Here is a 12,868-nt window from a genome sequence, read left to right as displayed (position 1 = left end):
ATCCCTAATTAGGCAGACAGCTCCACTATGTGGCAGACTGTCATAAGAGTCAGCGCTGACATCTAAGTGCTGGTGTCGAGCACAGGAAACCACCGAGCCAAATTAAGCACAGATTACATACCCTCTCCGAAAGAGAAGGAGTTTAAAATATTTAATGTTGGCAACTTAAAGGTCCCCTGCATGGCTCTGGAGTGTGTGTGCCCCTGCCTCAAGTTCACCAAAGCAAACTGTAGGTTTTTTACTTTTGAGTCAACACACAGAATTATACATGTACTAATGGCTTCCTGTGGCAAAGATTGCGGCATAGAGCAGTTCTCCGTGGCCTGGTGGGGAACACCAGGTGCACCCTCCTTTTAACTGAGCATGAATGCCATCAGCTCAGCAGGCTCCTAAGGACTGACAGTGGTGGTAGCAACAAGACTCCTGAGGCAGGGCAAACTTATTTACTTGTTGTCTGCCAGAGTGAGTGACCTACCAGTGCCCTGCACATGTTTAAATTGGTCTGCAAGTTCAGTGCAACCAGGTCCTTCGCTCCATCCAAGTGTTACATGAATGATGAATGTATATGCATGACTTCTGGTTGTAGAGCTTGTACCAGGAGTGTGTATGACACATATGGCCACATTGGAATGCATTTTGGTTTTCCCTCTTTTCATTGGTACCTAAGATGGAGGATGGAGATAGCCTCAGATCGCAATGTGAATTGTAGTGTTCCTGTAGACCATTTCAGAGATCCTTGTTAGTGGGTCAGACTTTAGAGAGAAGATGCAGAGGGCCTTTTCCAGCTCAGGGAAATTCCCCAACCCTTTCTTGCCTGGACTTCACTGGAAGAGCTACACCCACAGGTTGACAGGCAGTTAAGTAGAACAGACCCCCCCCACACACACACTCTTGTGCATCCTTGTTTTGGGGCTCCCCTGACAGGACACTCCCAACTCAACTCCATCTTCCTGCATATACCTGAAGAAAAAGTATATGCTTAGACCAATCTGGGAGGAATAATTGAAAGGCAGGAACAGCCTGAGACTGGTACCAGAGCTCAGGACTTGGAAGACACAAATGTTATATGCTACTTTAGTATACAGAGGGAATAGAAACTTCCAGCTGGCTTGTCAATATTTGTCTACCAGAATCCAGAGTCTCACCTCTGTGGCAAGAGAGAAACAATTTTGCCAGGTCGAAAACAGAATCTGGGAATATGACAGCCTGCCAGCAGAGGCTGCCTTGTGGACTACCTTAAAGGAAGGAGTTGACTGACTGGGCAGAAGGGTGACTGGAGGTGCCCTTTCACAAGGAAGACACTGCTAGAAGATAGGAAGCTCAGGTGGCAAAAAAGTATGATTATCAATGCAACCAGGGGAGGACCTGCACTGCTCACGACAATGAGGGAGGTCCAGTTCACCAGAGTGTTCCTCTAGCGTGGACTGTGCCTTGGAAGTGCATATGGTTTGGGGGTCTTCTTGAAGATCAACAACATAACATGCAGGTGATCCGGCTGAACGAACATAGTGTTGAGAAGCATGAGGTGCTAATTGAATTCCAAATTAATAAAACAGTCACACCTAACTGACCTGCATCTAGGAGGATTCTGTGATCTGGGCGGCCTCATACAATGTTTGGTTGTGGCGGGGGTGCTTGGCCTTTAGGCCTAGGTAGATCCACTGAAGCAAGATCCACTGGACCGCCAGCAGAGCAACGTAAGCACAGCCACTCAATCGACAGTACTGTGTCTGCCGATTACCATCTGACCAAGGGCGTGCATGTAGCCGGACAATGGAAAGCAAGAACATTGCCTAGGCCAGGGTACAGATTATTGGGCCATGCACAGAGCACATTATCTCCAGTGGAACTGAATCCACCAATAGCGGACATGCGCAGGCCCTGCCTGCGCCTCGCAAACTGCAGCAATGGGTAGAAAACGTTGTACGTCATCTTGGATTCTAGCCAGATGGAAAAACCTTACCTTCTCAAACTTGACCCATCCAGCTCCCAGACAAGGAGAGGTCAACCAGGAAAAGGGGAAAAGAGGCACAACAGAGACCATTTCCCCTGGAAATCTCCCCCCTCCCCATATGAAGGCTCTTTGTCCATTTTGTGCATTTACAGTAGACCTGGGTGGTAATTTCCATTCCGCTAACGGAATTTGTGGAATTTGGGTAATTTCACGTTCCGCGGAGAACACGGAATTGCCCAAAATTCTGCGTTCTGCAGCTTTGTGGAATTTTTTGCTTGTTCAAGTTCTCAAAATTCGTGTTTGCGAGATATTTCCCCCGAGCACACAAACAGCGTTCGCAAACAGGAAAAAAGCATCGCGAACAAGCAGTTCCGCGTGCTCGCGGAGTTTCTGCGTGCTCGCAGAGATTTTTTACCGTTTTGCGGAGCTTTGCTTAGTGCAACTACGCAAATTACGCCCACCCCTAATTTACAGACTGATCCGGGAACAGCAGGGGCTGTCACCTGAACTGAATCCTGGCCTATCACTATGATATTCGTTTAACATGTAAAGTACCCTCTGAAATTAATGCGCAGTGTTAGACCTGTCAGCCTTAGGGTGGTCTTTTCCCAAACGTTTTGCCTGCTTACCTCCCTTTTTGCCGTTTTTTTTCTGCGACTTGACAATGAGCACTTTACCACTTTGCTGACCAGTGCTAAAGTGCATGTGCTTCTCCCCTTCACATAGGTACATTTGGTATATCCACAATAGGTATATTTAGTTTATCTATAAGTCCAATCAAATCAAATCAAATCAAAAATGAATCTGTAGAGTGCTGAAAATCACCCATGACGGTATCCAGACGTTGAGTAAACTGGTGCCGGGGAGGATTCAGTTGAACAGCCAGGTCTTCAGTCCTTTCCTGAATTACAGCAGAGAGGATGAGGTCCGGAGGTGAAGTGGGAGGTCATTCCACGACTCGGCGCGAGGTAAGAGAAGGAGCTTCCTCCACTGTTGCTGTGGCAGATGCGGGAGTTCAAAGCAAGGCAGAGGGAGGCAAAGCACAGGTGTTTGGGGGAAGGTGGAAGTTCAGGTGGTGGTTGATGTATGCTGTCTTTGGTTGTGTACGAATTAGAAGAAGTGTATCAACGTTTTGAACTAACATCTCTTCTGAATGGGGTGCCAGTGCAGCTTCCTAAGGTGGGAGGTGATATGGGTCCACTTGTGGAGGTCTAGGGAATCTGGCCCCTTAATTCTTTATGGTTTGCAGTCTCTTCAGGAGCTGAGAGGTTATTCCTACATAGAGTGGGTTGCCATAGTCCAGTCAGTTGGTGAGGAGGGCCTAGGTGACGGTTCGTCTGGTGTCGATGGGGAGCTACTTGAATATCTTGCAGAGAATGCGTAGTAGAATAAGGAAACAGGTGGAAAAGACGGTGTTAATCTGTCTTTTCATGGTGAACTTGCTGTCCAGGATGATGCTGAGGTTGCCGGTGGGGTCAGTTGGAGTGGGGGATGGTACTAGTTGGGAGGCCATCAGGCGTTGTTCCAATGGGAGGTGCTGTTCCCAAAGTTCAGTACTGCTGTCTTGTCTGTTTTGAAGCAAACACAAGGAGATGATGGACGGAGCACGGAGCACTGCAGCTTTTCAGACACTCACCCCCAGTCACAGATCTGGGTTGAATCCATCATCATTCTTTAGCTCACTTCACCACCTCAGTTCATACCCAGCTATATACATATCTGGTCTGATGTGAGCATATGTCCCTAGTAGTGTGCACTACCTGTGCCCAAGGGAGGTAAATTAAATGCTACTCGTGGGCCTGCAGCCACCCACACACGTAGCCCATTAAACCTGTCTCAGGACTGCCGCTGCAGAGCCTGTGTGTGCAGTTTTACTGCCACTTCGATGTGGCATTTAAAATCTGATGCCAAGCCTTAAACTCCCCTTCTATTACACCTAAGTCACCCCTATGGTAAGCCCCAGGTAGCCCATAGAGCAGGGTGCTGTGTAAGTAAAAGGTAGGACATGTACCTTATGTTCTGGAAGCAAAAAACACCTACATTTGTTTTTCACTACTGTGAGGCTTACTCCTCTTATAGGTTAACATTGGGAATACCTTATTACACTTTTAAGCTGTAATTCCTGACTAGGAAAGAGTGGCTTTGTCATGTTTTATATCTTTGGAATAGAAATGATAAATCCTCTTTACCGGTAAAGTTGGATTTTGTATCACTATTTTATAAATGCCACTTTTTGAAAGTAGACATTTCTCTGCTCTTACAGCTTTGTGTGCCTGCAGCCTGTCTCCAATACACATCTGGGGTGGGTGACAACTTCACTTTGTGCTTTACCTCTAGACAGCCAAAAACACAAGAAGGTTAAGTGTGTCTGCATGTCTATCTGCATGCTGATGGCTCATCCTAGGCAGGATGCGAGGGAGGAGCCATCTGAATAGGCAGTGTCCTGTCCCTACAAAAAGGGCTGGAGCCAGGGCTGGGAAGAAAGGACTTCTGTGCACATCAAAGACCCATCTTTGAAGTTACCCCCACTTCAAAGGCACTACTGGGTATAAGTACTGGATCTCTGACCCCTCCAAAACAGACACTACTGGACCTGTGAAGAACTCAGGAGGAAGGACTGCTGTGCTGCTAAAAGGACTCCCACTCTGCTGACCTGCTGCCCGACTGTCTCCTACCCTCTGCCCTGCTGAGGTAAGGACAGGACCCATCTCACTTCAACCCAGAGTGACGCCAAGGAAATGCTGGCTTGCCCCTTGTTCTGAATTCCAAGAGACATCAAAGATTTCCTGAAACCCTGCAACAGCAACTGGACTCTGTCATTGGTGAGTCCTGCCCTGTCAAGTGGTGCCAGTCCAGGCCCCTTGGAAGTGGGCTTTTCTGTATTGCAACCATTAGAATTCTTGCATCGCCTCCGTTGTGCCAATCAGAAAAGGCGCATTTCACCCGACGACAACGCATCATCTGTCTTCAGTGCTGCTTGATGCTATTGCATTCCTGAGTGTTTGGCTCAATGGGGACGCATCCCATATAAAAGACTATGGATCAGAGCCAACGTATCGCCTCCCTGCTCCTCGCATCTCGTCCTTGATGTCGACCCAGCCCCAAACCAAAGGTACTGTTTCAGCGGACCTAGGCTTGTCTCTGTATCCGACCCACACTCTATCATGGTTGACCTGAACTTTTGGATTTACCCCGGTCAAGCATGGCCAGATATCCCCATTGGCACTTTAAGACTTTAAGCACTATATTCCGGATGTTCTTTAAAAATTCATAACTCTGGTTCTACTTATTGGATTTTTGTTGTTTTGGACTTGTTCTATATATAAAATTATTGTCTATTTTTCTAACCCAGTGTAGAGTCTCTTTGTAGTGTTTTCATTGTGTTACTGTGGGTTGTGTTGCACAAATGCTTTACACATTGCCTCTTTAGATTAGCCTGACTGCTCTGTGCCAAGCTACCAGAGGGTGAGCACAGGTAATCTTTTAGTGTATATCTGACTTACCCTGTCTAGGATTGTGGTCACTACATGGACAGGGTACATACCTCTGCCAAATAGAGACCCATTTTCTAATACACAGGTGTTGTGTTATGTGTGAGATTAAAGTATTTTTTCTATTTCTCAGCAAAAGCACTGGTTGGACATTGATTTGATTTCAGAGTATCTTACCCTACAGAAGTTCCCTAAATAAGTCTTGGACTTCTTGACTTTGCTACCCTACGGGTAAAATGCTAAAGAGGAGTGGGAGGTGCTCCATTTTAAGCTCAATAGTTAGAGTTAGGTTAAGCCCCAGGACACCAGTGGTAAGAGGCTCTGATTAACACAATCTAAGTCCAGTAACCCTTCAATGAGCTAAGACCTCTGGAAAACGATCCCACATGTACACATTTAAAACAAAATAAATATTCATCTACAAACTTTTACTAGTACGGTGTGTCTTCCTCCCATGTTAAAAACTGTGCCAAGGACGAGTAGGACTCAATGTAATGAAGATTGTTCATTAGTAATTAGGCCATTTTATAGTAATTCCTAAAGGCCCAAACTACACAAAAGGTCTGGAAAGTTCAAATAAATACTCACTTTTGGTGCCTCAACTTACAGTTTTGTATTCATGAAAATCAGTAGCCTTTATAGCCTTTAGTTTTTTTTTGTGTGTGGCCTAGATAACACTTGCTTTTACCACTGAAGCTCTCATAGGGAGAGGCCTGTTTTTGATGTGGTAATTATCACATTGATAAAATGTAAAAAACAAGATATTCAAAATTTACTGGATGCGACAATTATCACTGTTGGACGTGGCCACCTCTGCAGAGTCAACCCCAAACTTTTTTGCCTTCACCCTTCTGTTTTCTGAACCCATTTATGTTGGTTATTATGACTCTGTGCACTTTACCACTGCTAACCAGTGCTAAACTGCTTGTGCTCTCTCCTGGCTTACATCCAATTGGCACATTTAATTAACATGTAAGTCCCTAGTAAAGCGGTCCTACATGTACCCAGGGACTGTATATTAAATGCTAATAGTGGTCCTAACTAGGTCCCTGTATCTGGCCCATGCTCAATCACGTTAATCAAAAGCATAAGACGGCCCTTGAATGAGCAGATAGCAGGCAGAAAGAACAGAGGAATAAGAGTATACACATAAGAACTAAACAGATTGCCTGATAGAATCAATTGACGGAATATCTTGCTGTATTTTGATAGATGCTGATTAAGTCATCTGGGAGCCATGGTGTATACACATGTACTTTCAACAATGCTTAAATCAAAAGTAATAAGAGAAAATTACGAAAAAAACGATTTTCTCATTGAAAACATTTTTATCAAAAATATATATCATTTATTATAGTCATATAAATAATCTTATGTTCTTAGATCTTGCATTACAGGGCATAACATAAGTCCATCAATATAAAGAGAAAAGATAAGTGAACCCACAGAGATAACAATAACATCACCCCACCTGGTACTCCAGCTCATCAACCATACCATTCATGCCACATTCGGTCAACGTACAAGCCTTTTCATATATCAGAGAAACTATAAACCCACAAGACATTGATCGCCTGTAGATAACAGCAATCCACGAATGCTGTACAAGTGAAAGATTAAACAATCCTCAGATATTATATACATTTATTAGATCAATTTCTATCAAACACCATGGTCATTCAACATATTATCCAATGGGTTTCTAATACTCATGTCTTGTGGTCTAATGATGCGCTGACGCGTGTTTCGGTATAGACCCCACAATCCAGGTCAACACCTTCTTCAGGGCGCTAAACAACTCCACTGAGGGAGTAACCAGTGGAGTATCCTAAGGGAAATCTATCTATTGACTGGCTGCCCTTAAATAAAAGCAGGGTTCCTCTCTGGAGTCTTATATGTAGATGATATAGGCAATGTGCTAAATAGCAGCCTCCAACCACTGTCTTCATTAGCAAAAAATGATCCCGCCTGGCAATACCGTTATCGAGAAAATTAAATGTGGATATAGTCATATGTTGATCTGGCGGAAGGGATACAGGAGTGCAGAGCGTCTATTAGCATGGTTTTCATGTTAGGACCTTAATAAGCCATCATCTCTTGGAATTCAGTGGTAGAATTTCACAATATTCTATCAGGGGATTGTGGTGTATGAACTTGTGACTTTGTCTTGGTCCGGTGCAACCAGATACCCACAGTTGGAGCTTTGTGCTTTTAAACACTGTTTCACCAAAATCTTTAGAATTGCATATCTCTGATTCTACATATTGGATTTTTGTCATTTTGGTCTCAAATAATTTATTAAAATGTTTCTAAACTGGTGTGGGATTTATCTGGTGTTGTGTTTTCGCTTTATTACTGTTTGTGTGCTGTATAAATACTTTATACATTTCATCTAAGTTAAGTCAGACTGCTTTTGTGCCAAGCTACCAAATCAATCAGTCAATCAATCAGGGTTGGTAAAGTGCATCTACTCACCTGTGAGGGTCTCAAGGCTCTGGGTGGGGATCGAGGGTGGCTCTGTTGAGTGCTGGGGTCATCTGAAGAGGCAGGTCTTGAGGAACTTCCTGAACTGGAGCAGTGTAGGGACTTGCCAGAGATGGAGGGGGAGGTCATTACAGGCCTTGTCTGCGAGGTAGGAGGAGGACTTTCCTCCCGTTCTGGTCTTGTAGATGTGTGGAATGGTGGCCAGAGAGAGGTCAGCTGATCGGATGTGTCTCTTGGGTGGGTGGAAGGAGAGGTGGCTTTTGTAGGTATGCTGGCCCGATGTTGTGGAGGGCCCTGTATGCGTTGAGCATAGGCTAATTTGGGGTTTGCTTGTGTTTCACCCCAACAACAATTGTGGCTGCTGCTTGAGAAGGGTTTCACTTCCCTCAACCAGTAACCCAGTTTCCTACAATTACCTATTATGAATCTCGCTCCTAAAATCGGAAATACCTTGTTGATTTTGATACTTACTGGACCAAAATCTACATCTCAGTATTTTTCTCCTTTTAAACTCTGATAGGTTTGATCTACCAAAAAGGGGGTGTGTTTTTATCACACCTAGTAGCTATTGGGTGAGCTAAAATGAAAAGACTCATAATTCTGATATGTGCGGTATAAGGAGTTACCACACATATCAGTGAGCATAGGTCCACTCAAAATGAAGGCCTAAGACTTATCCCAATGTCGGTAAATACTAGAAGCTGCTTAGAAAAGTCTTTATTCCTCACCTCATGTGAACACCTGTAAAAGTTTGGAGATGTTTGCTCTATAAGGCACACAGTTCATTTAATCAATCAAGAAACCATTACAGGGATGAACGCAAGGACCTACTTACAGGTGGACCAGCGACTTCAGCCCCCGGAAGGCTTTTCGGGAAATTGACTTAATAGTGTTATTTTCGATGAATCTGCAAAGGCAATAACACAACGATGAAACATCATGATACTTAGCAGGGCAAAATCCACACTCATTAGCCTGATAAAGCTCAACTTTTCTCTTTACCCATACAGAAATCCATGACCACGATTGTCCTAAAACAGGAATGTCTAAAGCGTCTTCTTTCAAGGGCAACGCTGTGGACTTACTTACTGCATTAATAGGGGCTTATTTACAAGCCCCTTGCGCCACTTTTGCGTCATTTTTTCCATCTTAAAAATGAAGCAAAAGTGGCACAAGGGGCTTGTAAATAAGCCCCATAATAGTCATTTGGAAAAAAGACATGTACTTCACATGTTGCTACATTTATTTTTCATTCTTTCTAGTAACGTGTTATTACAGTGTAATACACAGTAAATGACCAGATAGTTCTGGTTACCTGACTCCATGTATTGTAAATGTAAATGTGCAGGAATTTATATAGCGCAAATCACCAAGCAGTCTCTAAGCGCTTGCTTAGGGAACCCGTCCTGGTATTCCCTGTGAGATAACCCGGCAGGGCATCCGCAAGGTGAAAGCCAGGCAGGGGCCCATGTGGAGATTAAGCAAGCTATTGCCCAGAGTCACAGAGTGTGAACCAATGAATCGAGTATGCACTGGAGCAAGAATTATCGAGTCCATGGACATTTATGGGCTCAAGACCCAGCCGAGCCGGGAATTGAACCCTGGTCCCGGGCTGACCTCTGCTTCCAGGTCTACCTCCTCTAACCAGTGAGCCACACTTCTCCACATTCATTAAGATCGATAGTTGAAAGCAAATTGGTTTGAAACAAAACGTTGAAGAAATGGCTTGAATTGTTTGGTCAACACATAGGACAAAATAGTTAAATTAAAAATATGCATTACAATAAATGCCTGGAAACAGCAGTACCTGAATGTTTGAAAGCTAGATCCTGATAAAATACCATACTTTTATTGTACATTGACCTTAACCCTGACCTGATTTATGATGCATCTGTAAGCCTTCCTCTACCCTATACAAAACATTGACCCTAAACCTGACCTTCACCCTAATACTCTGATGTGTTTGCTTCATTATAAGTCTCATGAACTTTCACTCCAACTGTTCATCTAGCAGAACTTCGACCCATTAACCCGCTTTTTTAGTGTTCTGTAGCTCAAGTGTGTGATACACGTTTTGCAAACTTTGGGGCAGATTTATGTTCCCTGGCGCATCCCTGCAAATCAGCATGGATGCGCCAGGGAAGATGCGTCACGCAAGTGTGCCCTTGCGCCACCGCAGATGTGCCGCATTTACAATGCGGTGCATCGTGGCGCAAGGACAAGCAGATACGTGATGCATCTGCCGGCGTAAGGTTGGCGCAGTGCTGAAGTTGCGTCGCAAGCACTACGCAACTCCAGCACTGTTCCAACCTACCCTATCCCTAACATGGTGCGTCAAGCCTTACACCTGCTTCAAGCAGGCGCAGGGTTTTGACGCATCAGCGTTGGGAAAGTGACTCAGTGAAATCTTATAGATTTCACTGAGTCACTTTTCAGGGGCGTTCCTGTGACGGAACGCCCCCCCCTGTGTCGAAACGCCCACGTGAAACCTGATGCAGGTTTCACGTGGCGCAGGGCTTTACACCGTGACGCATCTCCATAGATGCGTCACGATGTAAATGGGGCGCAACGTGGCGCAGGGTTTACGCCGCCGCTGCGTCACAAAAGTGACGCAACGGCGGCGTAAAAGGGGGGCAAGTCCCTCATAAATCTGCCCCTTTGTGTGGTTTGTAACAAAACACAAGCGAAATAACAGCAAAATAACTTTTGCAGAAAATAGCTCTGCAAGCACTCACTTTGAGTGGAAGAATGATCTCGTTCAACAAGTGAAGTTTCCTGAAGTTTAGAAGATTTTTAAGTCGTTCCAAAGTGTGATGTTCGTGAACTTTGCAGTGTCAGCCAAGCCAAGGTGTACACATGTGTGATTTATTTTTTCGAAAAATGGTTATGTTGTGTGGAGGGATCTCTGGAATAAGCATGGGCTTGTTAAGGGATAAACCGGGAGATGTCTCAAAATTGTATTCCCTTTAAAAGCCTGGATGGGCTGGAGCAGTAAGTCACAACAGGCTTGTGGAAATGTGACTAGCTCTCCTCCAGGCTCCCTGGCAGTCTTCCAGAAATGCCCATACTGCACTGTACACCACTCTCCTGTGTCTATACACACAGGCCTTTTCCTTACATGGTCATTACACGTAAGAGGTGGTAGCTGTTTGAGGCCATCCCAATTTGCTCTGCTGAGTTTTTTCTAGACAGGCGTCTGTCTAAAATGGCCAACAAGAAGTCAGACGACAATGGTCCGTCTCTTTAAATGAATACAAAAATCCCCAAACACAAAGCGCTTTAACACTAGTTTGGCCTTTGGATGGTATGTAGTTTGTGGACAGTGAAGCAGCCTGCTCATTGGGGAAGCCCACTCCACACCCTAGAGACCACCTCCTCTTTCCCCAGGTCATGGCTGGCCTATGACTCAATGGCATGTCACGTCTGTTCCTCTCTCATATGCCACCTCATAATGGAGAAGGTGAGAGTTATTGGATAGGTGCAATGAACCTCGTGAGGAAGTGCTGAGGCAGTCAACATGAAGGTGTGTTCCAGTGGCGGCTGATGCCATTTGAAAGTGGTAAGGCGTAACGATTAGGCATGACTTTTATAAAGCGAGCGACGTGGACAGGTTTATTGGACAAACCTGGGATCCAGGGTGTGTCCCTCTCCTGAGAAAGAAATTGTTAGACCTGGCATCATTGGCATGAGTCTCTCCTCCATTTTTTCTGTTTGCCTCCTCTGTTTACGATGTTTTTGCTGGATTATTGCTTTGGGCACTGTGCCACTGCTGATCAGTGCCACAGTGCAAGTGCTCCCTATGCTAAATTGTTACGTTGATTGGTGTTACCATGATTGGCTTGGTTGACTTACTGTTCAGACCCTAGTCTAGTGCACTGCGCGTGCCAAGGGCGTGTAAGTTAACTGCTGCTGGTGGGCTTGCAGCACTGGTTGTGCCACCCACAGAAGCAGCGTGCAAAATGTGTCTCAGGCCTGCCACCGCGGCGCCTGCGTGCAGTCCCTGACTGCCATGTCGACTTGGTAAGGAAACCTACTTGCCAGTCTCTAAACCTTCACTTTGCCACATTTCAGACACCTCTATGGTAGGCCCTAGGGCAGGGTGCATTGTTGGTAAAAGGTAGGTCATGCCCTGATGTGTGTGGCATGACCTAATAGTGAATTACAGCCATTTTCGTTTTTCACTATTGAAGGGCTACCTGCCTCCAATAGGCCAGACTGGGCAGACTGATTATTAACTCCATTATAATCTATCTGACTCAGGGAGCATGGTAGCAAGTCGAGTTTAGTATCCCTGAACTCAGAATTTAATAACACACCCTTTAGGATGGATGGTTTTTAAATTCTATGTTTGAAAATAGCACTTTTAGAAAGTGGCTATTTTCTTGTCCAACTATCTACCGGTCTCTGCTGGTTTGGTGTGTGTGTCAGGGGCTGAGTGGCTCCAGAGGTCTGAGTGAGTCAGTGTGGGGTGAATGGGGCGTTTACACGTAGAGTGAGGGAAGAGTAGCCTGCCCTGCCTGACACAATACTGGCCCCGCCTCCTGCTGGGCGACTGATAGCCCTGCTCCTACCAGTGACAATACTGGCTCCGCCTCCTGCTGGGCGGCTGAGGACTCTGCCCTGCTCAGTGAATAGGCCAGGTGCCTCTGCCTGGCAACACCCACAACAAACCTGAGATGGTGGGAATTTCCCTGTTTGGACAAAGGGAACAAAGGGAAAAAGGGGTATAAGAGAAGGACCCCTGAACCAAGAACTCAGATCACTTCTGACAAGGAAACCTGTACCAAGGACAAGAAGCCTGCTGATCTAAGGACTTGCCTCCCCTTTCTGCCAGAGTGCTGTTTTGCTGTGGAGGAACCTGAAAGCTGCTTCTTTATTTTTGCCAAGGAACAAGGAGAGAGGAACTTGGTGTGTACTCTCTGAACACTTGCTAGGAAAT

The 12,868-nt window shown here is 45.3% G+C and overlaps 1 protein-coding gene across 3 annotated transcripts in view; it reads right to left on the bottom strand.

The window, feature by feature from the left end:
- The window catches only part of LOC146809175 (leucine-rich glioma-inactivated protein 1-like), a 152,083-nt gene that overhangs the window by 33,041 nt on the left and 106,174 nt on the right, over positions 1–12,868 (bottom strand). For all 3 annotated transcript variants that reach the window (XM_085615966.1, XM_085615965.1, XM_085615967.1), the window contains one exon: positions 8,765–8,836. In XM_085615966.1, the coding sequence (XP_085472092.1) occupies positions 8,765–8,836 (72 nt within the window). The remainder of the gene's footprint in view (positions 1–8,764; positions 8,837–12,868) is intronic.

The sequence above is a fragment of the Triturus cristatus genome, chromosome 7 (assembly GCF_964204655.1).
Source record: "Triturus cristatus chromosome 7, aTriCri1.1, whole genome shotgun sequence".
Taxonomy (NCBI): Eukaryota; Metazoa; Chordata; class Amphibia; order Caudata; family Salamandridae; genus Triturus; species Triturus cristatus.
Note: the sequence above shows the minus strand (reverse complement) of the source record. Positions and strands in the feature narration are given on the sequence as shown.